Source organism: Pongo abelii, chromosome 12 (assembly GCF_028885655.2).
Source record: "Pongo abelii isolate AG06213 chromosome 12, NHGRI_mPonAbe1-v2.0_pri, whole genome shotgun sequence".
Classification (NCBI taxonomy): Eukaryota; Metazoa; Chordata; class Mammalia; order Primates; family Hominidae; genus Pongo; species Pongo abelii.
Genome location: NC_071997.2, coordinates 129,401,287 through 129,427,930, shown reverse-complemented (window position 1 = coordinate 129,427,930; position 26,644 = coordinate 129,401,287). Strand labels below are relative to the sequence as shown.

Below are 26,644 nucleotides of genomic sequence, written 5' to 3'. Positions count from 1 at the left end.
AAAAGTCACTATTGCCATTATCTATTATACTCTGTAAATTAGGAATAACAAAACCATTTCTGTTTATTTCTCAGGGTCCATTCAAGAATTGTGCCCACAATATACCAGGCACTTGTCCAGACCTACATCGCCCAATGCCCACCTCAGCCTCCCAAAGGGTTGGGATTACAGGCGTGAGCCACCACGCCCTGCCTGCATGTGGCTATTGAGATGTGCTGCATGATACACACCGGACTTTGAAGACTCAGTGTGAAAAATAAAAAGAATTTTAAGAGGGGTGGGGGTCGAGGGGAGGCAGAGCAGTAGGACAAATAGCTAATGCATGCAGGGCTTAAAACCTAGACAACAGGTTGATGGGTGCAGCAAACCACCATGACACGTTTATCTATATAGCACCTACATGTTCTGCACTTGTATCCTGGAACTTAAAATTAGAAAAAAAAAATAATAAAAGCCAACATGGCATTCATTACTGCCAAAAAAATATTAAAACACATTGTTAATTTTGTATATCGATTACAGGTTGAACTGATAATATTTTGAACATATTGGGTTAAAGAAATACATTTAAAATTAGTGGCTAGGCACAGTGGCTCATGCCTGTAACCCCAGCACTTTGGGAGGCTGAGGCGGGTGGATCACCTGAGGTCAGGAGTTCGAGATGAGCCTGGCCAACATGGTGAAACCCCATTTCTACTAAAAATACAAAAATCAGCTGGGTGTGGTGGTGGGTGCCTGTAATCCCGACTACTTGGGAGGCTGAGGCAGGAGAATCGTTTGAACCCAGGAGGCGGAGGTTACAGTGAGCCGAGATTGTCCCACTGCACTCCAGCCTGGGTGACAGAGTGAGACTCCATCTTAATAATAATAATAATAATAATAATTATAATAATAAAATTATTTGTTGCTGTTTTACTTTTCAAATGTGAACACCAGAAAAGTTTAAATGGCTTGTATGACTCTCACCATTCAACGGAGCTGTTCTAAACATGGGTAAGACAATGCAGAGCTTCGGTTGCAGGACAGAGAATGAAATAATAGACCCATAAGGCAGATAAGTGACTGATTGTGACTGCTAGGGTGTTTACAGCAAAGGCCGGTGACGGGAACGAGGAGCGTGGGGATGAGAGCCGACGTGGGCGAGAGTGTGTGCAATGCGGGGTCAGGCGTTGGATTCATCTCCCAGGAGTTGAAAAAGGTGGCGTTCCTGTTCTTTACTGGCATTGCTTGTGACACGAGGATTGCCCCTCTTCCTGAAGAGGTCAGTCAGGAAAATTTTTTGTTAACTTTTATTTTAGGTTTGAGGGTCCATGTGCAGGTTTGTTTCATGAGTAAACTCGTGTCATGGGGGATGGGTGTACAGATAATTTCATCACCCAGGAATAAGCCTGGTACCCAATGGGTATTTTTTCGGATCTTCTCCCTCCTCCCATCCTCCATCCTTAGGTAGGCCCCGGTGCCCACTGTTCCCCTAATATCCTTGTGTTCTCGCTGTGGAGCTCCCACGTATAAGTGAGAATACGCGGTGTTTGGTTTTCTGTTTCTGACTTAGCTTGCCTCCAGCTCTATCCATGGTGCTGCAAAGGACATGATCTCGTTCCTTTTTTATGGCTTCATGGTATTCCATGATGTAAGTGTACCACATTTGCTTTATCAAGTCTACTGTGGATGGGCATTTATGTTGATTCCACATCTTTGCGATCATGAATAGTGTTGCGGTGAATATACACCTGCATGTGTCTTTATGGTAGAGCGATTTAGATTCCTCTGGGTATATACCCAGTCGTGGGATTGCTGGGTTGAATAGTAGTTCTGTTTTAAGTTCTTTGCAGAATCACTATGCCGCTTTCCGCAATGGTGGAACTAATTTGCACTCCCAATATTATATTGTTTATAGCTGAGAAAGATGAAACATAAAGATCAAGTCACTTGCCCTCAGACATGTAGACAGGAAGTGGTATAGCGAGGACTCAAACCTGCCTCCAGAGCCCGTCCTCCTAAACCTGTCATGGTTTTCAAAGTGTGGTCCTTGGACCAGCAGCAAAAGCACCACCTGGGCACTCGTTAGACATGGAAATTCTGGGCCTCACCCTGGACCTCAGCATGGGAATCCCTGGGGGTGGAGCCCAGTGGTTTGTGTTTGGGCAGCCCCAGCTGACTCTGACGCACCATCAGGTTGGAGGCCATGGTGCGTGATGGCCTCCCTCCTTCATTTCTGTTATTCCATCTCCTTCTTACAACAACCCTGTGAGGCCAGCAGGGCAGATGTCGATTTTACTTAACAGATGAAGAAACTGAGCCTCGAGGTTTTATGACTTACCCAAAGTCGTCGCATTAGTTTTGGAACTGAAACTTCAATGGCAGATCTTCTGGCTTTTAGTCTGAGGCTGTAACTAGTACCCACAAGGACTCTGGGGGCAGCAAGGTCAGAGCAGGAGCTAGTGCTTCATTTTGCTGCCTCTAGTGAAGGGGTGGGGGGTGGTCCCAGAGCACGGCTTCTTTTCTGTGGGTCTAGCCCATGATAGCTGGGTGCTTACTCTGATGTGCTGATGAGATTCCGCCTTATCTCCTGCAAGCCATTTGTGCTGTGCTAGGATTAAACAGTGCCGTTTGGAACCTTAGCTGCCCACGCCCTGAGAGCCAATCATGCAGAACCCACAGGAAATCTCGGGGCAGAAGTAGTTTGCCATAAATGTCCATTTCTTCATTTTTTGTTGTCGTGACGGGGTCTTGCTCTGTCGCCGAGGCTGGAGTGCATTGGCGCAATGATAGCGCACTGCAGCCTCAACCTCCTGGGCTCAAGTCATCTTTCCACCTCAACCTCCAAAATAGCTGGTATTACAGGTGTGCGCCTCCCGTATAATTTAAAAAAAAACCTGTTTTGAGGCCAGGTGTGGTGGCTCACACCTGTAATCCCAGCACTTTGGGAGGCCAAGGCGGGTGGATCATGAGGTCAAGAGACTGAGACCATCCTGGCCAACATGGTGAAACCCCGTCTCTACTAAAAATACAAAAAATTAGCCGGGCGTGGTGGCGGGCGCCTGTAATCCCAGCTACTTGGGAGGGTGAGGCAGGAGAATCTCCTGAACCTGGGAGGTGGAGCTTGCAGTGAGCTGAGATCACGTCATTGCATTCCAGCCTGGCCAAAAAGAGTGAAACTCCGTCTCAAAAAAAAAAATGTTTTGAGGTTACAGGGAGCTATGATCACACTATGCACTCCAGTCTAGACGACAGAGCGAGACCCTGTGTCTGAAAAAAAAGAAAAAAAAATTCTTTGTAGAGACAAGGTTTCACTATATTGCTCAGGCTGGAATCAAACTCCTGGCCTCAAGCAATCCTCCTGTATTGACCTCTCAAAGGGCTGGGATTACAGGCGGGAGCCACTGTGCTCAGCCTGCATTTCCTGATGCAACTCGTTCACATTCCATCCATTATTCAACAATCCCCACACCTTCACCTCCTGCCATGGATGCCTAAGGTTGGGGAGGGGGACCTTCACTCTGGTGTAGGCAACGTGGGCATCACCTTAGCCATAGAGAACCTAAAAAGAGTGATCAAGTCTCACTTGAGGTTGGGAGTTCGAGGACAGCCTGACCAACATCGTGAAACCCTATCTCTACTAAAAATACAAAATTAGCCAGGTGTGGTGGTGCGTGCCTGTAATCCCAGCTACATGGGAGTCTGAGGCAGGAGAATCACTTGAACCCGGGAGGCAGAGGTTGTGGTGAGCCGAGATCGCGCCGTTGCACTCCAGCCTGAGCAACGAGAGTGAAACTCCATTTCGAAAAAAAAAAAGAGCGATCAAGCCGACTGAAAGTCAGAGTGCTCTGTTACTATAACTGAGCACCGGGAATTCTAAACACTGTCAGTGAGGAATACTCTTCCCAGAAAAAAAACTCTCTTGTAATTATATGTGTATAATTCCATTTTTATTCCTAATCTTTTAACGAACATGTCTTACATGGGAGTTAATCCCAAGGGCCCCCAGCTATGCACTTGGTTCCAACACATCTTCGTTCAGCCACAAGAAGTTTATTTGGTTCAGAAGCAGAGTGCTAGCTTCAGGCACAGTTTAATCCAACTCGTGGGCACTGCAACCTCCTGCATTTAAACAGCAGGTTTGGAGTAAACCGTGATAGCACTATGACTATAAAGACAAACAAGGAGAACTTGCTTTACTTCACTTCATTCTATGTGATCACTTGTGCTTAAAATTTGAATCAGTGAAACAGGGCAGTGGGAACCGCAAGGTGAAATATTTTTGTTATAGTGTAGATTTTAGCTCATATATTACACATTTTACTGAATTCGAATAATGTCTTTAAAATTGAAATTTAGCCAGGAGTGGTGGCTCACGCCTGTAATCCCAGCACTTTGGGAGGCCAAGGCGGGATTTCGAGACCAGCCTGGCCAATATGGTGAAAACCTGTCTCTACTAAAAATACAAAAATTAGCCAGGTGTGGTGGCGCGGGCCTGTAGTCCCAGCTACTCAGGAGGCTGAGGCAGAAGAATCGCTGGAACCCAGGGAGCCAAGATTGCACCATTGCACTCCAGCCTGGGCAACAGAATAAGACTCTGTCTCAAAAAAAAAATTAAATAAATAAATAAATAAAATACAATTGAAATTTATTTTTTTTTGGCCAGGTACGTTGGCTCATGCTTTGGGAGGTCAGCGGAGGAGGATTACTTGAGGCCAGGAGTTTGAGACCAGCCTGGGCAACATAGTGAGATCCTGTCTCTACAAAAAAATTTAAAAATTAGCCAAGCGTGCCTGTGGTCCTAACTTCTTGGGAGGCTGAGGTGGGAGGATTGCTTAAGCATGGGAGGCTAAGGCTGCAGAGCCGTGATTGCACTACTGTACTCCAGCCCGGGCGAAAGAAATTTACTGTTTTTTAAAAGTGTAATTGTTGGGTTTTGTTGTTGTTGTTGTTGTTTGTTTTTGTTTTTTTTGGAGATGGAGTTTCACTCTCATCACCCAGGCTGGTGTGCAGTGGCACGATCTTGGCTCACTGCAACCTCCACCTCTTGTGTTCAAGTGATTCTCCTGTCTCAGCCTCCCCAGTAGCTGGGATTACAAGCGCCTGCCACCACGCCCAGCTAATTTTTGTATTTTTAGTAGAGACGGGGTATCGCCATGTTGGCCAGGCTGGTCTCTAACTCCTAACCTCAAGTGATCTACCTGAGGCCTCCCAAAGTGCGGGGAGTGCAGGTGTGAGCCACCATGCCCCACCAATTCTTGGTTTTAAAACCAAAGAATAATTAGGAAAATGACAATTATTCCTATTACATGATTATAATTAAAAATACTTTCGTTGAATGGATACGGGTGCTGAAATAATGCATTCTGGGTGTCAAATGGATGCTTGGAGTGGATAGATAGATTGCATACCTGGTCCCTCCAAATCTCATGTTGAAATCTGATTCCTGGTGTTGGTGGTGCAGCCTATTGGGAGTCTTGGGGTCATGTGCCTCTTGGTGACATCCTCTTGTCCCCTCGGGAAAGAGTGAGTTCTTGCTCTGTTAGTTCTTGCCAGAGCTGATGTTGAAACGAGCCTGGCACCTCCCACACTCCTCTCTTGCCATCTGATGCCAGCTCCCCTTCCCCTTCTGCCATGAGTGGAAGCTCCCCGAGGGCGTTACCAGAAGCAGATGCTGGAGCCATGCTTCTTGTACAGTCTGCAGAACCTTGAGCCAAATAAACCTCTTTTCTTCATAAGTTACCCAGCCTCGAGTATTCCTTTACAGCAACACAATCAGGCTCGGACAGAACGCCACTGCCACTGCTGCCTCCCCAACCCCTGTGAGTCCTTCTGTGTACACATCCCCTCGGAATCTGCTCGTTGTGGGAGGACTCTCCAGTTTACCCACTGAGACTGAACAGCAGTAGACATGCCCCCTTGCGGCCCAAGGAACAACTGGCTGGCACATTACTGTGCTAATGGCATTTTAATTGCAGTCTTTCGGGGACAAGGAACTTTTGTGTTTCACCCCAGTAAATGACAGGCCCTAAAGTAAGCCTGCGAAGGACAATGCCAGCAAAAGTTTGAGGCCTGGCGCTCTTTACAGTAAGGCTTTGTGCGGTGATTTACCCGCTCCAAACCTAAGTTTCCTTGCTGGCAAAATAGGGATAAAGTTCCTGGTGCACAAGTGCCACAGAATCACTGTGGAGGTCAAGTGGCGTAGTCCATGTGACACCCTGGAGAACTAAATGATGAAGACAAAGGTGTGTGTGCGAACCATTTTCACCCAGTCCTCTCCTGCTCACCGCCTCTCTCTGAGCTGTGACGTTCACATGCATTGACTTCGGATTCCAGCTCTACGTTTGCTGGTTGTGTGCATCTGGTGCATTGCTCCAATTCTGTTCTCTCCTGTGAAAAATGGAGATAATTGGCCAGGTGTGGTGGCTCACACCTGTAATCCCAGCACTTTGGGAGGCCAAGGCAGACAGATCGTCTGAGGTCAGGAGTTCGAGACCAGTCTGGCCAACATGGTGAAACCCTGTCTCTACTAAAAATATAAAAATTATCCAGGCATGTAGAGGATGAAAAGAACACTGGTTCTTTTCATCCTGTACATATTTTGTGACAATTAATGGTAAGAATAGTGTTTCTTTTGATGAGATCTATCAAAGGTAAGCAAATTATCAATTTATGATAAAAATCAAGAGTGCAATTATTTCTATATTTTAAATATTAATATATGAGCAATTACCTTCCATATACGCACAGGTCGCCCATGTCTAGAGATGGTTTACTGCCATACAGGAAAAGTGGCCTTGACTTTACAGAGCAAGCCCGTGACCTTGCTTCAGTTGGGCGTGTGCTAACCCAGGAGGTCACCCTCATTACAGCCTCGCACATTCCTCTCACTTGCACTGGTCCACGGACGATGATAATAATAAAGGCTCTGCCGGCTATAAGTGGAGGGGAGAGAAAGGACCTTCTGTTAAATGCAATCCATTAATTCTTGATCAAGCAGACAGGTCCATAAATTCATCTCACATGCAAGGACTCATTAGTAACTTTCCTTCTGTCACTCCGTTATTAAGATTCGGAGGGGAAGAATGACTTTGAAGCCTGTGGGCTCCCTCACCTATCTGATCTCTAGGCTTTCTGCAGCACAGAGATTATACATTCCAGGCACAGGATCCTACATAATAGAGAAGAAATTATATATATATATATTTTTTTTAATAAAGAAAAGAATATATATTTTAACATGTAAACAGACCTTGGCTTTTTAACTGCCACCCTCCAAACCCCCAGCAGTATTCTGTCCTGGGCCAACTATCCAGGGTCTCTTGGTCCCTCCAGGATGACACTGTATTGTAGGTACTGTGATGAGTTTCCTTGGCACTGGAAGGAATCTTTCTTCCTTAATGCTACATCTATTAATTCCTCTTTGTGGCTATCTGGTTTGTTGCTACTCAAAGTGTGGTCCCTGGACCAGTATCATCAGCATTGCCTGTGAGCTAATTAGAAATGCAACATATTGGAGCTGCTGTGGATTGAATGTGTGTATTCCCCCAAAGTGCATATGTTAAATCCTAACCCCCAAAGTGATGGTCTTTGGGAGGTGATGAGGTCGTGAGAGCAGAGTCCCACGATGGCATGAGTGCTCTTATGAAGGAGGCCCCTGGAGAGCTCCCTCAGCCCTTCTGCGAGGACACAGCGAGAAGAGGCTGTGAACAAGCAAACGGTTCCTCTTCAGACACGGCATTTTCTGCCACCTTGATCTTGGGCTTCCAGTCTCCAGAGAGTGAGAAATGAGCGTCTGCTGTTCGTAAGCCACTCCGTCTGTGGCACTTTGTATAGCAGCCCAGATGGACTGAGAGAGCGCCCACCTCCACCAAGTCCACAACTGCGGAATCAGCGTCTGCGTCCCACTGCGATCCTTGGGTGACCTGCTGTTTGTACACTGAAGTTGGAGACACACTGATTCTTACGGAACATTTAACTCATGGATTTAATCCTCTCATTAACAGAAGACTAAGTTGAGGATCTGAAAGGTTAGATGATTGATCCAATTATAGTTATGCTTGTTCTATAAAAATATTATTCAGAGATAGCAGGACCTTAAGAATCATTTGTTTGGAAAAGTGCCCTCTAATTACAAAAATCTGTGATGGGGGGTGGAGAAGACCACATCCCAATAGAAAAATGGTTAAATACCTAGAGTCCCAGCTACTCGGGAGGCTGAGGTGGGAGGATCGATTGAGCCTGGGAGGTTGAGGCTGCAGTGAGGTACGAATGCGCCACTGAATTCCAGCCTGGGTGACAGTGAGAGACTGTCCCAAAAAAAGAAAAAGAAAAAAGAGGGCAACCCATTTCTCCAGGACTCCTGTCTGCAGCAGAGAGCTCGTCTCTTTCTTTTGCCTATTAAAATTCTGCTCTCAACCTAAAAAAAAAAAAAGAAAAAAGAAAAATGGTTAAAATACGAGCAGAAAAAATCACACAAAAACGTATAAAACGCTTTAAAATGGTCCTTGAACATATGAAACCCATGGAAGGATGCCAACTTCACTCCGAATTAGAGAATGCAAATTAAATTACATTGCGATCTCATTTTTCACCTGTCAGATGGACACAAATGAAAAAGCATGGTGACACATTCTGTTGGGAATGCTGTGGGAAAACAAGAATTCCCATATGACGCACAACGCTTTTCTAAGGGAAGGTGGCAATGCGTAACAAAATTACTTATGCCTTTACCTTTTGAGGCTGAGATCCCACTTCTAGAAATTTATCCCGAAGGGGCTGCTCCAAAAGCATCCTAATGCATATGCCTAAGTTTATCTGTGAGGCATTGTTTAAAATTTCAAAATGCTGAGTATGACTCAGATGCAGTCCCAGTGTCTCCACAGAACACCGCCTGGGTGAAAGTGCAGCCCAGCGGAGAGCGATGCTGCGGTAAGAAAGCATGAGGGAGGTCTCCTGAACTGACACGGAGGGATTTCCAGGAAATATGTTTAGGCGAACACAAAATGCAGAAATCAAATGCTGCTTTTGTGTAAGAATGAAGGGGAGGTAAGAAAATATACATTCAAGCAAAAAGAAACTCAGGAAGGATGAACCAGAAAGCAAGGTTAGGTGGAGGAAGGCAGGCAGAGGCCGGTTAGGTGTGGCCTTCTTGAGGGAGTGACCTCCTTAGATGGCTTTGACTTTCAGAAGCGAGTGTTTCACATATTCAAAAGTCAACAAGGGCTGGGCATGGTGGCTCACACCCATAATCCCAGCACTTTGGGATGCCAGGGTGGGCAGATCACATGAGGTCAGGAGTTTGAGACCAGCCTGGCCAACATGGAGAAATCCTGTCTCTACTAAAAATACAAAAATTAGCCAGGTGTGGTGGCACACGCCTGTAATCCCAGCTACCAGGGAAGCTGAGGCAGGAGAATCGCTTGAGCCTGGGAGGCAGAGGTTGCAGTGAGCCAAGATCCCGCCTCTGCACTCCAGCCTGGGCAACAGAGCTAAACTCCGTCTCAAAAAAAAAAAAAAAAAAAAAAAAAAAGGTCAACAAAGATGGGTGAGAAAACCAAAATGGAGTAAAAACTTAATTCAACAAATACATCTGGATTTCAGATGAATCACATGCCCACACAGGGCAGGGGATGGGAGGTGCCTTGAAGTAATCATAGTAAGTCAGGTCAACCTTAATCATATGATTGTGACTGTGTCAGGTGAAAGACACACAGAACCCCCAGTACTGAACTGCAGAGGGTGAGTGTGTTTTCACAGCGTACAGTTAGCAACACTGAAGCTCCCTGTTGTGCATTCCAGGACTGAGCAAGTAAACACATTGTGGAAATGGGTGGGAGCCCGATTCTCACTGCTGAAGGAGGAAATTACAAATATGGGAAGAAGGAAGGTGAGACCATACACTAGGTGCTGGAGAACCGGGGCTATCAGACTGAATGCATGATTGCTTTCTATTGTTTTAAATGTAACAAAACAAAAAATAAAAACCAAACCACCCACCTTGACTGAGCTAAAATTTATATACCATAAAATTCACCCCTGGGCTAGACGAGGTGGCGCATACCTGTAATCCCAGCACTTAGGGAGGCTGAGGTAGGTAGATGGCTTGAGCCCAGGAGTTCAAGACCAGCCTGGGCAACAGAGTGAGATCCCGTCTCTACCAAAAAATACAAAAATTAGCTGGGCATAGTGGTGCACGCCTGTAGTTCCAGCTACTGGGAAGCTGAGGTGGGAGAATCGCTTGAGCCCAGTAGGTTGAGGCTGCAGCGAGCTGTGATCATATCACTGCACTCCAGTCTGGGTGACAGAGCGAGACCCTGTCTCAAAAGAAAAAAAAAAATCACCCCTGTGTGTATAAGTTGAATGGCTTTCAGTAAAGCCACGCAGCTGTGCAGTCATCCCCACCACACAGCTCAGAACACCTCCACCATCCCCCAAATGTTCCCTCTCCCGGGCCCCATCACTCCAGGGCGGGGCCCCGGGGACTTTTGTTCTGCTTTCCCTTACGTATTTGCCTTTTCTAGATTTCCTGGCGCGAAATTATTGTAGGTAGAATCATACAGTATGAGGTCTTCTGTGTCTGGTTTCTTCCACTTTGTATGTTTTCGAGGTTCGTGGTAGCTTGTAACTATCTTTATTGTTGAATAGCATTCCATCATATGGCTGTACCACACTTGTTTATTGATCCATTGATAGACATTTGGGTTGGTCCCTATTTTTGGCTATGAGTAATGATGCTATAAACATTCACATACACGTTTTGTGTGAACATAAATTTAAATTTCTCTTAGCTAGATAAATAGGAATGGATTATATAATATCCTATTGGCTTTAGGAAGCTGGAATTTGATTAGCGTGAAGGTAGTGAATATGCGTGTGTATCCACAGTCTTCTGAGAAGCTGAGCTCTACATTTATGTTTTCTCTAATAAGAATAAGAATACTAGTGATATACATATATAAATTCTGAATTCAGGCTGGGTCTGGTGGCTCATGTCTGTAATCCCAGCACTTGGAGAGGCCGAGGCGGGTGGATTGTCTGAGCTCAGGAGTTCAAGACTGGCCTGGCCAATGTGGCGAAACCCTGTCGCTACTAAAAATACAAAAAAAAAAAAAAAATTAGCAGGGCCTGGAGGTGGGCACCAGTAGTCCCAGCTACCTGAGAGGCTCAGGCAGGAGCATTGTTTGAACCTGGGAGGTGGAGGTTGCAGTGAGCCAAGATTGCACCACTGCACTCCAGCCTGGGCGACAGAGCGAGACTCCATCTCTAAATAAATAAATAAAAATAAATTCTGAGTTGTGACTCATAAGTCAGAAGATGATTTGGGGCAAAATTCAAGGCTCTATATTCATGAATTGTTTGCTAATCATGTGAAATTCTAATGTACTTGATGACTCCTTGAGCCTTCTGCAGGAAAATGAAAACTTTTGGCTGGTACTGGGTAAAAAGGGAAAAGTGGTCTCTGACTTCCAGCAGCCGCGTGGAGTATCAGCTGGCCTTGGGGTTGCGACAGCTGGCCTAGCACCCCAGCAGTCCTGGCTTTCCTGTTGAACATAAATAATTTAAGAGAACGTCAAGGTCGGGCACAGTGGCTCAGCCTGTAATCCCAGCACTTTGGGAGGCCGAGGCAGGCGGATCATGAGGTCAGGAGTTAGAGACCAGCCTGGCCAACATAGTGAAACACCGTCTCTACCAAAAATACAAAAAACTTAGCCGGGCGTGGTGGCGGGTACCTGTAATCCCAGCTACTCGGGAGACTGGGGCAGGAGAATCTCTTGAACCCAGGAGGTGGAGGCTGCAGTGAGCCGAGATGGCACCACTGCACCCCAGCCCAGGTGACAGTGCAAGACTCCATCTTAAAAAAAAAGGTCAAAATCAGATAAGGCTACATTAACCCATGACTGATGAAGACAAAAACAAGACCACTCCAAAATCACGTCTGAATCCAGGCAAAATATGAACACTGACGAGGCCACAAAAACACCAAACACCCTACTCTCCTGGTGAGCAGGAGTGACGGCTGCTTCCTTAGCAACTGCAGCTGACTGGCGCTCGTCTGCTCTCACTATAAATGAAACTTAAGACACCCAACCACAGAATTACTGCAGCCTTGTGACAGCATCCAATGCTAAGCAAAGTCCCCCTTCCTCAAGCCCTCCCCCAAATTCCCGACACAAAACCGAATCCTATTCATGTTTCCTAACACCTCCGTAGCAGACGCCCCACGGTTGCTCAGGGTGTGTGTTTTCCTCCCTACAATGAGTAACTTGCTCAATTATAGGTGTGTTCACGGTGGAGTTTGGAATCATCAAGATCAAAACATTGGGCGAATCATTTGGCTGGCACACTGCAGATCTTGGTACCATGTATGTTAGATTGGAAAGGAACATTATATAGTATAAAGTGAAGGACTACTTGTAGCTTCTATGAACATCAAGAAAACTATAAAGCTTGAAAGATCAAAACAGAAATTAGGATATTTAGAGATTTTTATGGATATGTGAAATACCTGAGTTCTGATCATCCTAGAAATGTAAAAGCAGGAGGCAGTGAGCAGTTCAGCTAGCAGTTATTTCCGTGGCTCCTGTGCGGCTATGTACTCGGTTATCGTGGATGGATAACTCCAGATGGTAGCTAAATGAATCCATCTAAATAATTTTGGAGATTGAGCTGGTAGAATAGCACCTTCTCTCTCCTAGTAGCTGAAAGCCATCTGCTTTCGTAACCTTAATCCTCAAACTGAAAACGAGCTGAAACTCTTGACCCAAACTATCAGAGAACCGACAGCAGAGTGAGAGATGATGAGTAAACTGTGGAAAATGCAAACAGACTGCAGATCTTACTAGAAAGTTTTGAATTTTATTAAGTAATTGTATGGGTTATATTAATGTTGAATTGTTAGGCTGGGCGTGGTGGCTCACGCCTGTAATCCCAGCACTTTGGGAGGCTGAGGTAGGTGGATAGTTCGAGCTTAGGAGTTCAAGACCAGCCTGGGCAACAGGGTGAAACCCCCCTCCACAAAAAATACAAAAAATTAGCTGGGCCTCATGGCACACACCTGTAATCCCAGCTACTTGGGAGGCTGGGATGGGAGGATCACCTGAGCCTCGGGAGGCTGAGGCCACAGTGAGCAGTGATCATGCCACTGCCCTCCAGCCTGGGCAACAGAGTCTCGCTCTGTTGCCCAGGCTGGAGGGCAGTGGTGCCATCCCTCACTCACTGCAACCTCTGCCTCCCGGGTTCAAGCGATTCTCATGCCTCAGCTTCCCAAGTAGCTGGGATTATAGGCGCCCACCACCAGCCTGGCTAATTTTTCTAGTTTTAGTAGAGACAGGGCTTCACTGTGTTGGCCAGGCTGATCTCCTGACCTCAAGTGATCATCCCAAAGTGCTGGGATTACAGGTGTGAGCCACTGTGGCCCGCCTGAATTGTTATTTTGAATGTATTCTCTCATAGTGTCAGATAAAGCAAGTAATTGTATTTTTGTGTTTAGGAATCAAGGTTTTTATTACAGGAGAAAAGGAGATGCTATGATAGAATGGAGGATTTCAGAAGGAATTGTTCTGTTAGAAGTGGATTGAGAATGTCAATGTGAACTTGTATCTTTTATGAAAAAATTATCTTAAATGCATCTTTTTAAGCTCTGTCCACTGAAATGGCTTACAAGGATCCCCACGATGCTTCCTGCCGCCAAAATTCTGGTCTCCAGTACTATTTTTCCAAAAAAAAAAAAAAAAAAAGTATCAGCACTTCTAGGAGAAAAGGCTCATTCTATGTCTTAGGCAGAAAATTACAAGAGGAGCCTGGAATATCTTGTGCCAGAAAACAAGATGTTCAGACATTCATGGAGATGACAGGACTCAACTGCTTATCTAAGAGGGGCCCCTCCTGGTCACAACTGAGACAATTTGAGGATCAAAGGAGAATATTGGCTGAGACTGATTGATGTACAGCAAATCTGAAATGTCACATTCCATAATGATACATAAACGAGTTAACAAAGTGTTCTAAAAGTAAGTGGATTGTATAGATGATATTTCTGTTCGTTGTCAATCATGTTGGTATTATCGACTCACTTACTGTATAGTTAAATAATAAAGAAGCTAGTACTAGTAAAACTAGGGAAAAAAACTAATGTAATGATTAGTAAGCATTTCCCAACATAAAATTAGTAGAATGATTCTCTAAGTTGTGATTATGATCCTGAAACTACCTATTAAAAATACATGTGCAACTTCTGTCAACTTCTATCAGGTTCTAGGTTTTAAAAATCACATTTCTTAGGATCTCATGAGGCTCAAAGCTAAAGAGTTACAAAGGAAAAGCATTTATGTATATTAACAGCACATTAACATGCTAAAAAGAAAAACTCACATAATCATATTAGTTCATAGAAACGATGCATTTGACATACTCCAACATCTATTCATGATTTTAAAAAACCCCTCAGAAATAGAAATAGAGGGAACTTCCTGAATTTGATTACAAATATCTGCAAAAAACCTAGAGCTAATATTATACTTAATGGTGAAAGACTGAATGGTTTTCCCCTAAGATGGAGAACAAGGCACGGATGTCCTTGCTCATCACTCCTATTCAACAAAGGACTGGAAACCAGAAATAACTTTAATTTTTTTTTCTCAAGTGATAGGTTCACAGAGAAAAAGCTGTACTGGATGAACTTTTAGATTACTACTTTTATAGAGCAGCAGAGATAAAAGCCAGGTCGAAAAGTGCATGTGGAGTAAGGAAATGGACCTAGTTCGACAAAGGGGCTCAGAACGACTGCCCAGATGAGACTGTAGACGCAGCTGTAGTTTACTTTCTATTTGGAAGAAACTTCAAGTTATCCTTAATTTTCCAAGGAGATAGTCACTTACCTTTTAAAAAAACATTATTAGAGAAGCACCGGGCGGGAGCATATCTGGCATTAAAAATGTGAGATGAATACCATCTCTGCTTAGTAAAGGTGGTTGGGAATCCTGAGAGAGGGCACCTAGTGTGGCTTCTGCATTTTTCACAGTGCCTGGCCCACGGCTGAAAAGTAACTCTTGCATGACATTTGACAGAAGAAGAAACTGAAGCTCAGATTAAATTACCTGTCCACAGCGGGATCATTCGGCACGAGTTCCTCGCTGTCTGGAATGCTCTTCCCCAGCGATAGATCCTGTGGCTCTTCCGTGTCTCAGTCTAACGCCATTCCGTTCCAGGATTCCCGACTTCTTAAAGCATAAATAATCCCTCCCCAACCTCTCATTTTACTGTTATGTAAGCTATTACAATATGTCATTATATATTTAGTCATACTGCTTTAGGTAATGTCTTCACTAAACTGTAAGCTCCATGAGGGCAAGAGTTCAGTCGGTTTTACCTAATAATTAGCACCTAGTACAGTACTAGCATAGAATGAAGGCCTCACAATTTTTTTTAAAATTTATTTTTAGACAGGGTCTTGCGCTGTCGCCCAGGCTGGAGTGCAGTGGTGCAACCTCGGCTCACGGCAGCCTCGACCTTTCGGCTCCAGCGATCCTCCCGCGTCGGCCTCCGGGGTAGCTGGGACTGCAGGCGCGCGCCACCATGACCGGCTAATATATATATATTTTTTTTACACATGGGGTCTCGCCATGTTGCCCAGGCTGGTTCCTGAGCTCAAGTGATCCTCCTGCCTCGGCCTCCCAAAGTGCTGGGATTACAGGCGTGAGCCTCAGCGCCCAGCCAAGTTAGCCTTTTCTAAACGTCCTGTCTCCGGAGGTTGCCGAAGTTGGTTTTCTTCGGCTTCCTTCTCTCGCCCAGGCCCAGGGCTGGGACGAGGCCGGTTCCCGCCTGCAACCTGCACTGAAGACAGGAACCTTGAGAGCCGGTACCGGAACGCTCGGAAACGGCACCAAAGTACGAATCCTAGGGCGGAAAAGCGTTACCAAGACACTCGTCCCCAGAGCCGCTTCCTGGGACTCTCTAGCCTCCTACCGCTTCTCAGTGATGTTCCGGTTTCCGCCCTCCTCCTCGCGCTGTTTCCGCTTCTTCCCTTCGGCCGCCGGATTTTGACGTGCTCTCGCGAGATTTGGGTCTCTTCCTAAGCCGGCGCTCGGCAAGGTAGGTTGGCGGCCTCCTCTCGGACGGAACTTTTCTGCTTGGGTTAAGGAAAACGCTTTTTGGAGTCAGGCCCTGGAGCGGCGGGCCTTGCTCACCGGGTGGGGATACAGCCGATTACCCGCCCTGTGCCCTCCGATGGCTTCTGCGGGGCGAGCGGGGCCTGGCTGGGGGGTGCGGGCGGGAGGGCCAGCCGGCGGCGCCTGCAGCCCGGGCCGCGTAACGCTGACCGCTGTACCTTCCGTTCTTCCAGGAGAAAGCCATGTTCAGTTCGAGCGCCAAGATCGTGAAGCCCAATGGCGAGAAGCCGGACGAGTTCGAGTCCGGCATCTCCCAGGTGAGAGGATTTCCGTGGGGTTTGGGGTTGGGGGAGGCGCCCCGCCCGGGAGGGAAGGCGGCTGCGTGTGTGCTGGGTGCGGGGTGCTCGGACGCGCGCTGAGGGTCGGCCCTGCTCTTCGTTCCTTCTTAGGCTCTTCTGGAACTGGAGATGAACTCGGACCTCAAGGCTCAGCTCAGAGAGCTGAATATTACGGCAGCCAAGGTAAGCTGGCTCTCCCTCGGCTGGGAGGGAGGTTGCGGCGCGTCTCCCCGCGCAGTGCCTGGGAGGGTTGTTAGATGACCTGGGTTACGGTTGATGATGACTTGCTGCCTGGCCGCCTAACTTGAACTCAGGTTCGGCCGTGTTGTTTGGGAGTGATACCGCCCAGGTGCGGGGAGTGGGGCTGCAGGTACCCTGCAGTTTAAGCTGTCCACGTGTGGGCGGTGGAGAGACGTGGAGTACGGAGGGCCTGGGCCCATTTCGGACCTTATTTGCCCATAGTTATAGATACAGCAAAGAGCTGTGGGGAGCCCAGGATGAGACTTCTCTACACTTAGCCCGGAGTTGCCGCAAGCGGGGGTGCAGAAGTGTCAGTGATTGGCCTCCTGGCCTGGACAGTCTCCCTTTTTCCTGGAATAAGGAAATGTGAAGGTTGGAGAGAGATGAGAACATCTCCGAAGGGTGCATTTATCATTAACTCAAAACTAGTATTAGTTTGTAATGCAGCTACGGTGTTAGTGATAAGGTCTTTTTATCCTCTAATTTGACCACAACGTTTACTTTTACTTTCTGAAGCAGTTAACAAAGTGGATTTTTGTTTTTTTCTTTAGGAAATTGAAGTTGGTGGTGGTCGGAAAGCTATCATAATCTTTGTTCCCGTTCCTCAATTGAAATCTTTCCAGAAAATCCAAGTCCGGCTAGTACGCGAATTGGAGAAAAAGTTCAGTGGGAAGCATGTCGTCTTTATCGCTCAGGTATCTGTTCTACTGTTGCAGCACGTTTCTGTTTGTGAATTTTGCTAAAATTGCTTGTATTTAGACTGCATTGGTAGTTGGAGTCATGAAAACAATCCTTTTATGAATCCAGTTGGGTAGAAAGATAAAGTACAGGCGGAGCGCCTTGGCTTTAGGCCTGTAATCCCAGCACTGGGAGGTGGAGGCGGGTGGATCACTTTAGAGACCAGCCTGGGCAACATGGTAAGACCCTGTCTACAAAAAATAAGTTTTAAAAAGAAAGATAAAGTACGTTCTTTAGGAGTCGAAACAAGAAGTCTGTAAAGTGTAAACAAGAAGACTGCTGTGTTTTGAATTATGAAAATGATTTCCCATATTTAAATTTCCACAAGTCTAGTGGGTTGCTTACAGAGATGACCAAATTAAGAAATCTGTTACAGGCCGGGCCCGGTGGCTCACGCCTGTAATCCCAGCACTTTGGGAGGCCGAGGCAGGCGGATCACGAGGTCAGGAGATCGAGACCATCCTGGCTGACACGGTGAAACTCCGTCTGTATTAAAAAATACAAAAAATTAGCCGGGCGTCGTGGTGGGCGCCTGTAGTCCCAGCTACTCGGGAGGCTGAGGCGGGAGAATGGCATGAACCCGGGAGGTGGAGCTTGCAATGAGCCGAGATCCCGCCACTGAACTTCAGCCTGGGCGACAGAGCCAGGCTCCGTGTCAAAAAAAAAAAAAAAAGAAACCTGTTACAGTTAGGATGGGGGATTGGTGCAAACTGAAGTCTATGGGGAATGAAGTGCCAGGATTGATCTGGAATAAAAGTAGTATTCTGGGTCATAGGAAAGGCGTATCTGGAAGATTTTTTCCACTGGCGTATTAGTAGAAGCTATGGATTCTGAATGAGTTATTCAGGAATCAGGAAGTAACTCCACAGAAGGGTTTCCTCAGTCAATCGTTGGTCTAAGTTGTTTAGCCTTCTCGAACTTTGAATTTACCCTGCTATTCTTCTTGCTTTTAAAGCAGTATGGCAGTTACAGCTTTTTGTCAATTTAAGGTCTTTTTTCATTTTGTTGCATGATAATTTTTACCTTACAGAGGAGAATTCTGCCTAAGCCAACTCGAAAAAGCCGTACAAAAAATAAGCAAAAGCGTCCCAGGAGGTGAGTATTTTAGTAGTTTCAGAAATGTGTGTACCCCTCTTATTAACAACTCTTAATTTGTGTAAGTTGTAGTTTATGAAAACAGATGTTCAAGTGGGAGTTTTTGAGTTGCAGCGTTTGGTTTCGTCTGTAGTTGCACGTGGTATGTTAGAATTCTAGACGTAAAACATGTATTCATGTAGCCGTCGTTGGTCTAGTAGGTCAGTGCTGCCACAAGATGAGATGATTTCCTCCGATTATTTTTGTGCACGGGATAGGATGACGAGAAGGAAATCATTAACTCTGTGATACAGCATGCTAGACATAGTTGATACGGGCTTGGATTTATCTTTGATTTTTATTTTTGCTGTGGATTGGAGGTAAAAAAAATGTAGGTGGATTTTGGTGATAACATCACAGGTTAAAATATCACTGCAGTTGAAGATGCTGATGGAAAATGATTTATGAACTTGATTGACTTACAGGTTATCTGGCATAAACTCAAATATTGGTAGTTGTCTTCTTGAACTAGATCTTTTGGTATTTTGTTAGTCTCTGATTAGTATGTTGTTTTACAAATGTGAACTATTAAATCCCTGTGGACTCTTCCCTAGGGATGAGTTTAAGAAAAAAAAAATTGTAGTTATGCCTGTACCCTATAACATGTATAATTTGTATTGTTATTCTCAGTGGATGAGAAAACTGATCCAAGGCTGGGATAATTTGCTCATTGCAGCTAATACTAGTAGTACCAAGAATTTTTTTTGAACTCAGTCTTGTTCTGAAAACCGCTAGAAAACAGTGTTGGCAATCTAGTAATGTGTTATTGTATCGAACTGTGGTATGTGGAAAGGTAGGTGCCAGGTTTTCTAGAACTTGAATTCTATGGCTTAGTACTTTGAAAAACTTTTAAAGGCAGAGTGGCATAAGAATTTAGGATTTTTTTCCCCTAAATCATGACACTTAAAGAGGGTTTTGGAAACTCAGTTCTGAGAACCTGAGTTAGGAAATGAGTATAAGAACAGTCCCAGAGGACTGTCCCTCAAATCCACAGCTTTAGTTCCCCTCAGTACAAACCTCTGTTTTCCAAATTTTTTCAGACAATGGCTTCACAGTGTTTCTAGTGGGACCTAGTCTGTACATTGAAAGCCTTCACACTAAGCCTAGCTGGTAGGTCATAGTGATTCTACCGCTTTTCCAATCTGGCTTCCTGCTTTCAGATTTATTTTCCCTATTCCGTAGCGCTATCTTTATCTAACTCAGGTGAAATGCTGAAATTGATACAGTTTTTGGGTATAGCAGGGTTTTTCCTCTAAAGCGCTCCAGTCCCTGTGGTTTGTGATGATTGAGTTGTGGTGCCTTTGCTCCCCATTTTAAAAGATTGTAGATGACATTGGAATCTAATTTCTGTATTTGGGTGCTTTCCTAGTATTGTAAGAATATGCTTAATTAATGAGTCGCAATGAATAATCCATTTGTCTTGATTTGCTTTCTGAAAGGTGATAAGGGTTTTGGGAAATGGACTTTCTTCAGGCTTTTGCCCTTTGTGGCTGTGACATATTAAGATGTTGGCAGTAAAATTAAGAGCCACCAGAAGATGTTAACTGTGTATATGGGCACTGCCAGATAGGAAATCCAAATGAGTAGACTATAGTGTTATTGTTAGCTACCGTGGGGTGAGACGTAGACAGATGACCATATGGAAGGCAGCTCCCTAAATGCTGAAACAAAGAACCGTCTCTTGACTTATTCCTGATGTCTCATGGTACATGGTAGCTGCCCCAAAAGCTTGCAATTAATTGAAACTTCTCATTTGTTAGGTGGCAGGTAGGTAGGTTTTGAACTTGGTAGTGATATTCAGATGAGGAGCAAGATTCCACTGGCAGTTTTTGTGATGCTGATGGATTGGAAATCAAAGACCCACATGTGCGGGGAGGGGCAGCTATCCTAGAGCTGGTGATAGAACAGTGCCTTAGGGTGGTAGATTGCCTCATTTGATCCTAGAGAAGAAGGAGTTTGGATGATATCTGGGAGGTCTAGGAGAGCTCTTGAAGGTCTTTTATAAGTAAATTATGTGATCATATCAGTTTTTTAGAAAGATTGGGAGGTCTAGGAGAGCTCTTGAAGGTCTTTTATAAGTAAATTATGTGATCATATCAGTTTTTTAGAAAGATTATCTTGACATTGGAAGGGGGTGGTTTTGGAGATGAGCAAGAGTGTTAAAGGTTATTGTAGTGATTTAGTTGAGAAATAATACAAGTGAAAATAAAGATGTATAAAAGTCCTCTAATCTCACATTCCCTAGAGATGGTCACTCATTGCCTTGGTGAGTTTGTAGTTTACCCCAGAGTAACATTTAAAATTGACTGAGCTTTTGAAATAAATCAATAAGCTATTACCCTATTCTAGGTAGGCAAAGGCTTTAGTTCGATACGTGAAATATAACAAGCTTATTTGAAAATGAGTGTTAATTTGACTTCAGGAACCTGGGATTTGCATTTTCATTTTGACTTAAAGAGGTGCCGCACCTCTGGAGTTCACCAGAGGGCGGGTATTGCTAGGTTGCTTACCTTTTTAACTATTCTTTTAGCCGGACTCTGACAGCTGTGCACGATGCCATCCTTGAGGACTTGGTCTTCCCAAGCGAAATTGTGGGCAAGAGAATCCGCGTCAAACTGGATGGCAGCCGACTCATAAAGGTTCATTTGGACAAAGCACAGCAGAACAATGTGGAACACAAGGTAATAGGTCAACATTTTATCATGGACAGGTTCAGCCACAGTGAGAGTGGATTTTAGTGTAACCAGTCTCCATGCGCCACCATAGCAATGACTGTAGTAAACTCAGGACTAGTTCTTTTACCCACACTTCAGCCTGCTCTCCTTTGGATTATGTGTCAGGTGTTAAATGGAGATGTTTCAAGAATTGAACACTTGAAATTCTCTGTACCTTTTGGAAGTAGACTCATTCTGTGGTCTGACTTTCAGTTAGGCTGTATATTCTTGGTGAGTTGGTGGGTGGTGATGGGATCAGTGTCTTGGGGGACATAACCATGTGGGTGACTGCTGGGGTCCCCTGATGGCTTCCCCGGTGCAGTGGTGTACAGTCCTGTCCCACAACATTGGAGAGGAGCTTGTCCCCGGTCATGAAGACTGCTGCGGACATGTTGTGTGTATTCCTTATCTTCTCAGTACTTAGTTGCTGAGAAGAAAAACCATACAGGGCACAACTTCACGAAACTATTAGGTTTTAAGCTGAGTGTGTATTTCAAAGTTTTGTGATGAATTCTTTCTTTTCTTATAGGTTGAAACTTTTTCTGGTGTCTATAAGAAGCTTACGGGCAAGGATGTTAATTTTGAATTCCCAGAGTTTCAATTGTAAACAAAAATGACTAAATAAAAAGTATATATTCACAGTACTGTTTCAGTTATGTTTTTCAAAATTCCAAATTCACGGATGCGCAGCTGTCTTCATTATCAGTGGCGTCGTGTGTGGGCCAGAGGATTTCAGCAGGAGGGGTGTCTGTGCCAGAAAGCTTTGATGCCTGTGAGGTTCTGCTTGTATTCAGGGGTACAAGTGTCATCACGTGATGCTGCAGAAATAGCTGAATATTGGCACTTTTGCATGGTTCAAACTAAAAATACACCAGGTACTTTTTTTGTTGTGATATACATAAAATTTACCATATTACCCATTTGTAACTTTACAGCTCAGTAGCCTTAAGTATATCTACAAAGTTGGGAAACAGAACTGTGGAACTTTTTTATTCATCTTGTAGAACTGAAATTATCCATTAAACCAACACCTCCACTTCTCACTCCGTCAGATTTGTTGAATTTTTAATACATAAATTCATGTTAGGTGTTAAATGGACTTTCACAAGTTAAATGTCAGAGTTTGATTAATAGATTTTAGTAGATGCTAAGTGGTGTGTAAACTTGGGTATTCCAATTCCCCACTTCCTTAGTTTTCTAGTTCATCAAACGAAGGCCCTGGGTGAAATGAAAGCTCTGAAGTGAGGACCTTGGTGTGGTGTCAGGTGACTGTAGTTGGACCAGGTCTTTGTAGAGTGGAGCAGATGCCTTATTAGAGAATTATTTTCTCAGTTTTGGCTTTGTGCCAGATTGCTTTCAGGTATTGATAAGCCTTAAAATGACCTTGTAAAATTTACCTTCCTGCTTCTATAGGGTGAAGAGACAATCTTAGTGAACAACCCCCCACATAACATGTTTTACATCAAATTATTCCTACAGGTAGACTCATTCCAGGAAGCCTCTGAGGCGACACAATAGTATTTTCCCATTTTGTAGATGAGGGTCAGGCCTTTTACGAGTAGAACTCCTGTCAGGCTCCTGAGGCTGTTGTCCAGGCAGAATTCACATGGCAGTGCAGGCATACAGGATGTTTTCAAAGCTTTGGCAAGTGCTCTTGATCATACTTGGCTGAGGCCTTTGTAGATGAGTGGGTAGTGAGAGAGATGCCTGTTAAGCAGTCAGTTACCAAGGCTGGCCCTTTATCCTCAGTAGTCCATAGGTCCCTTCCCCATTTCCGCTGTCTCTGCCCTGTCCCTGTCGGGGTTGCCCTGGTTTCTCTGGAATGAGGTACTTAGGCCTGGGGTGCTGCAAACCTATTCTCACCCTTCTCCAGCACGAAGCACCCTTCTCCCCTCACCCCCCGTTTCCTGGCGATCTGTGTTTAGTGGCTTTTTGGGAGGCTTCATCTCTGTCATCTCAAACATTTAGTGTATTGGAATTCACAGATTCACTGGTTTGGGAGACAAGATTTACACAGGCTGTCCTAGAATGTTAATGCATTTTCCTTTTAAAAAATGTTATGGGCCGGGTGTGGTGGCTCACTCACGCCTGTAATCCCAGCACTTGGGGAGGCTGAGGCGGGCAGATCAGCTGAGGTCAGGAGTTCGAGACCAGCCTGGCCAACATGGTAAAACTCCGTCTCTACTAAAAATACAATAATTACTTGGGAGGCTGAGGAGGAGAATTGCTTGAGCCCAGGAGGTGGAGTTTGCAGTGAGCCAAGATGTCGCCACTGCACTCCAGGCTGGGCGATAAGAGCGAGACTCTGTATCAAAAAAAAAAGTTCTGAATTTTTTGATTTTCCGACGATGCCAGTGGCTATCAGTAGTATACCTAGTAGACATTAAAAAACCCATCTCCAGGAAAAGAAGAAACTTTAACGTGAGAAAACAATTGTTTTTTGAAATTAGTGTAAGGAATGAGCTTATTTTAGGATGTCCATTGGGAAAGGCTTCCATTTTAGGTGAAAGCTACATTGACCTGTAAAGTGTCAATAACATAAAAACTCGGAAATAGAATATTCTTACCTATTTAAGATGCTTGTGAAGATTCTCAGTTGTTAATAATGCCTTCTAATTACTTGGCAAGAACAAAGATGACCAGAATACCAAGAAAGATGGAAAATTCTGGTTGATTTTTCAACAAAAACTTCACATTTGCTAGATGGGAAGCACAGCCAAAGATATGCTTCTATCTGCATCTGTCTTTGTAAGGGGTCTTAAAAAAAAAAAAAAAACCTCATAGTGGAAATTTTCTGTCATACTCAAAAGTATATAACATCATTAGTGAGCCTCCGTCCCATCACCCAGCTTGAGCAAGTACTGGCACGTTGCTAATCTTGTTTCATGTATTCTCACCCTTTTTTTGCTGGAGATTTTTGAAGCAAATTCTAAACATATCATTTAGGAAGCTTTTAGCTGTGATAATTATTAAAATCAAGTGCCAAACTTAAAACTAGATTTTAAATTGTTATATCAAAGTATAACAATCATTGCTTTCACTAAAATTAATACCTTGGTGAACAAAAAGACTTAGATATCATTACTATTGTTACTCATTTAAAACTTCGGTGTTTTTATAACATATGTACCCTGTTAGTACTGTGGTGCATTCTGTATTAACTACGCATTGGAGGTGCTCAAAAGTTTTACTTGGAGTGCACAATAGAAGAGTTTGGGGCCTAGTGTGCTAAACACACACTTCATCGGTAAACTTTGTCAAGAAAGCTTAAGTATATCTTTTTTTTGTCAAGAAAGCTTAAATATATCAAATATTTTTGAAAGGTAAATATAAACTTTTTCATGATTGTATTGAACAAAGATTAGATAGTAAACCTGCAGGCATGAATGTGTATGCATTTGCTATGGGAAGTAATGGTGGCTACTAATGTAATGGACTAGTTACATTAGTGCAGCCTTTTCTCCGTGATTCATACAACACAGTAAAGGAACCAGTGAAGGTATACAAAGTCACTCAGTTCTTTAGTACAGCATTTTGAATGTTTTCAGGCACTGAGATGATACTAGACCTGTAAAACAGGTATTAGACTTGATATTTATTAAAATTTATAACAGGACAATGCAACCACAGCCTACTGAAAGAGACATTTCAATGACTGGAGATGGGCCTGGTTCCTAAGATTCCTGTCATTGCTAGATGAGCTGTTGGAAATGCTTTAACTCCATCGAATTTTCTCACTATAATCAATAGCGGCAACAGTGGGTGAGTGACTGTAATGAAGTTTAGTCTGAATGCCTCTAGCAATCACATTTTACTCAAAATGCTATACAGATAAAATCAGGGATGTGCTCTGTAATAACACACTTAATGAGGCCACCATTAAAGTCAGCGTGCTGTTAATTGTCTGGATCTAAAATGGCCTAAGCTTCCTCTTGAAAGTAGAGCAAATCACTCCTTACTCAGCTTTTAAATCATTATCTGACAGAACTCCCTTAGCATTCTGCCAGTTTTATTCCCGACTGTGATCTCTGGCATGCTGCAAGCTTGTGATAGTACCTGACTGTTCCACTCAGGGGCCCTGAAAGCAGTGCTGACCACGTCTTAACCTGACATGGCTAGTCTTCGCCTAAAGCTCTTGGGGAGTTTGATGTGGTGGGTGGGGAGTCACTCCCTGTGTTTGGTTGTGGCCTGAAGATGAGCTGCGTCATTCCTTCGTGGACCTCAGGTTTCCTACTGGGAAATGAAAGGGTTAGCATGGGCTAGCTGAGTCTGAGGGTCCCTCTAATTCTAAAAGACACTGACTTTAAGTTATAGAAGTTTAAAGAATCAGTAAATATAGACAAGTTCTCAGAGTATTTGGCACTTAGTAAAGATGAATGAATGTGTTTTCCTGTCCTTGAAAACCAAACCAGTTACAGATTTTATTTTTTTAAGACAAGAGTCTTGCTCTGTCACCCGGGCTGGAATGCAGAGGTGTGATCATGGCTCAGTGCAGCCTCAAACTCCCCAGCTCAAGCGATCCTCCTGCCTCAGCCTCCTGAGTAGCTAGTACTATAGGCGCACACCCAGCTAATTAAAAAAAATTTTTTTTTGTAAAGATGGGGGTCTTGCTAGGTTGCCCAGGCTGATTTTGAACTCCTGGGTTCAAGTGAGCCTCCCTCCTTGGCCTCCCAAAGTGCTGGAATTACAGGCATGAGCCAGCATGCCTGGCCTGGGGTTAACTTGATTTTCAGTTTTAAGGCCTGTGCTGGAGCAGGAGTGTCTAGTGTGGCAGACAGTTGGGGGTGAGTAGGATGGTGTTTGGGGACACCAGAACAGCTCCTGTGTCTTCACTGAGTGTCGGTCCATGTGGGTCAGGCACCGGGGTAGATTCTTGAAGGATTAGCTCAAATCCTTACAAGGACCCTGGGAGGTAGGCAGTGGTTTCCAATGCTTGGGAAGTTTTAAAAACGAGGACACTGAGGTCCCACCAGCAGCATATCTCATCGGCAGCTTTAGGGTGGGGCCCAGCCATGTGTTTTAAGAAGTTTTCTAGTCGATTCTGTTGCAGGCTTAAGTTTGAGGACCTCTGATAGTTGACTCCCTAATAGTCTCTGATGATACAGTGGTGGGGCCCCGCCCTCATGCGCCCAGGCAGGGAGGCTGTGATCCAGATCTCATGCCTGTGCTCCGGATCTCATGCCTGTGCTCCTGGATCTCATGCCTGTGCTCCTGGATCTCATGCCTGTGCTCCTGGATCTCATGCCTGTGCTCCTGGACAGCTGTGCGCTGCCGGACTGGCACGGTCAGAGGGAAGCGCTGGGGAGAAGACGGAGGCGCAGCCCCACACTGCTGAGGCGGGAGGCCAGTGGGGCTCCGCTCTGTCAGGGAACTTAAGGACGGGGAGAGGTGG

The 26,644-nt window shown here is 44.7% G+C and overlaps 1 protein-coding gene and 1 long non-coding RNA gene across 9 annotated transcripts; one reads left to right on the top strand and one right to left on the bottom strand.

Annotated features, from left to right (window-relative positions):
- Positions 1-912: 912 nt before the first annotated feature.
- Positions 913-15,414, bottom strand: LOC129057778 (uncharacterized). 6 transcript variants are annotated; one of them, XR_010136381.1, is made up of 6 exons: positions 15,078-15,414; positions 7,553-8,398; positions 7,094-7,150; positions 6,713-6,914; positions 5,391-6,369; positions 913-4,101 (listed from the first exon to the last, which is right to left on the bottom strand). It is a non-coding gene; the product is annotated as an uncharacterized LOC129057778 (long non-coding RNA). The 6 variants fall into 6 exon arrangements; XR_008522552.2 differs by lacking the exon at positions 913-4,101 and having other exon boundaries at positions 4,934-6,369; XR_008522550.2 differs by lacking the exons at positions 913-4,101; positions 7,094-7,150 and having other exon boundaries at positions 4,934-6,369; positions 7,232-8,398.
- Positions 15,415-15,965: 551 nt separating this feature from the next.
- Positions 15,966-21,893, top strand: RPS7 (ribosomal protein S7). 3 transcript variants are annotated; one of them, XM_009237569.4, is made up of 7 exons: positions 15,966-16,071; positions 16,322-16,405; positions 16,538-16,609; positions 17,218-17,361; positions 18,435-18,499; positions 21,069-21,219; positions 21,782-21,893. In XM_009237569.4, the coding sequence occupies exons 2-7, from the start codon at positions 16,331-16,333 to the stop codon at positions 21,857-21,859; spliced, it is 585 nt and encodes a 194-aa protein (XP_009235844.1). In that variant the 5' UTR covers positions 15,966-16,071; positions 16,322-16,330; the 3' UTR covers positions 21,860-21,893. The 3 variants fall into 3 exon arrangements, with proteins under 3 accessions (XP_009235844.1, XP_063569866.1, XP_009235845.1); XM_063713796.1 differs by having other exon boundaries at positions 15,996-16,071; positions 16,313-16,405; XM_009237570.4 differs by having other exon boundaries at positions 16,065-16,169.
- Positions 21,894-26,644: the final 4,751 nt, after the last annotated feature.

Coding starts and splice junctions, on each gene's coding strand:
- RPS7 (XM_009237569.4), top strand. CDS start 16,331: ATGTTCAGTTCGAGCGCCAAGATCGTGAAGCCCAATGGCGAGAAGCCG. Junction 16,406..16,537: donor TCGAGTCCGGCATCTCCCAG/GTGAGAGGATTT, acceptor GTTCCTTCTTAG/GCTCTTCTGGAACTGGAGAT. Junction 17,362..18,434: donor ATGTCGTCTTTATCGCTCAG/GTATCTGTTCTA, acceptor TTTACCTTACAG/AGGAGAATTCTGCCTAAGCC.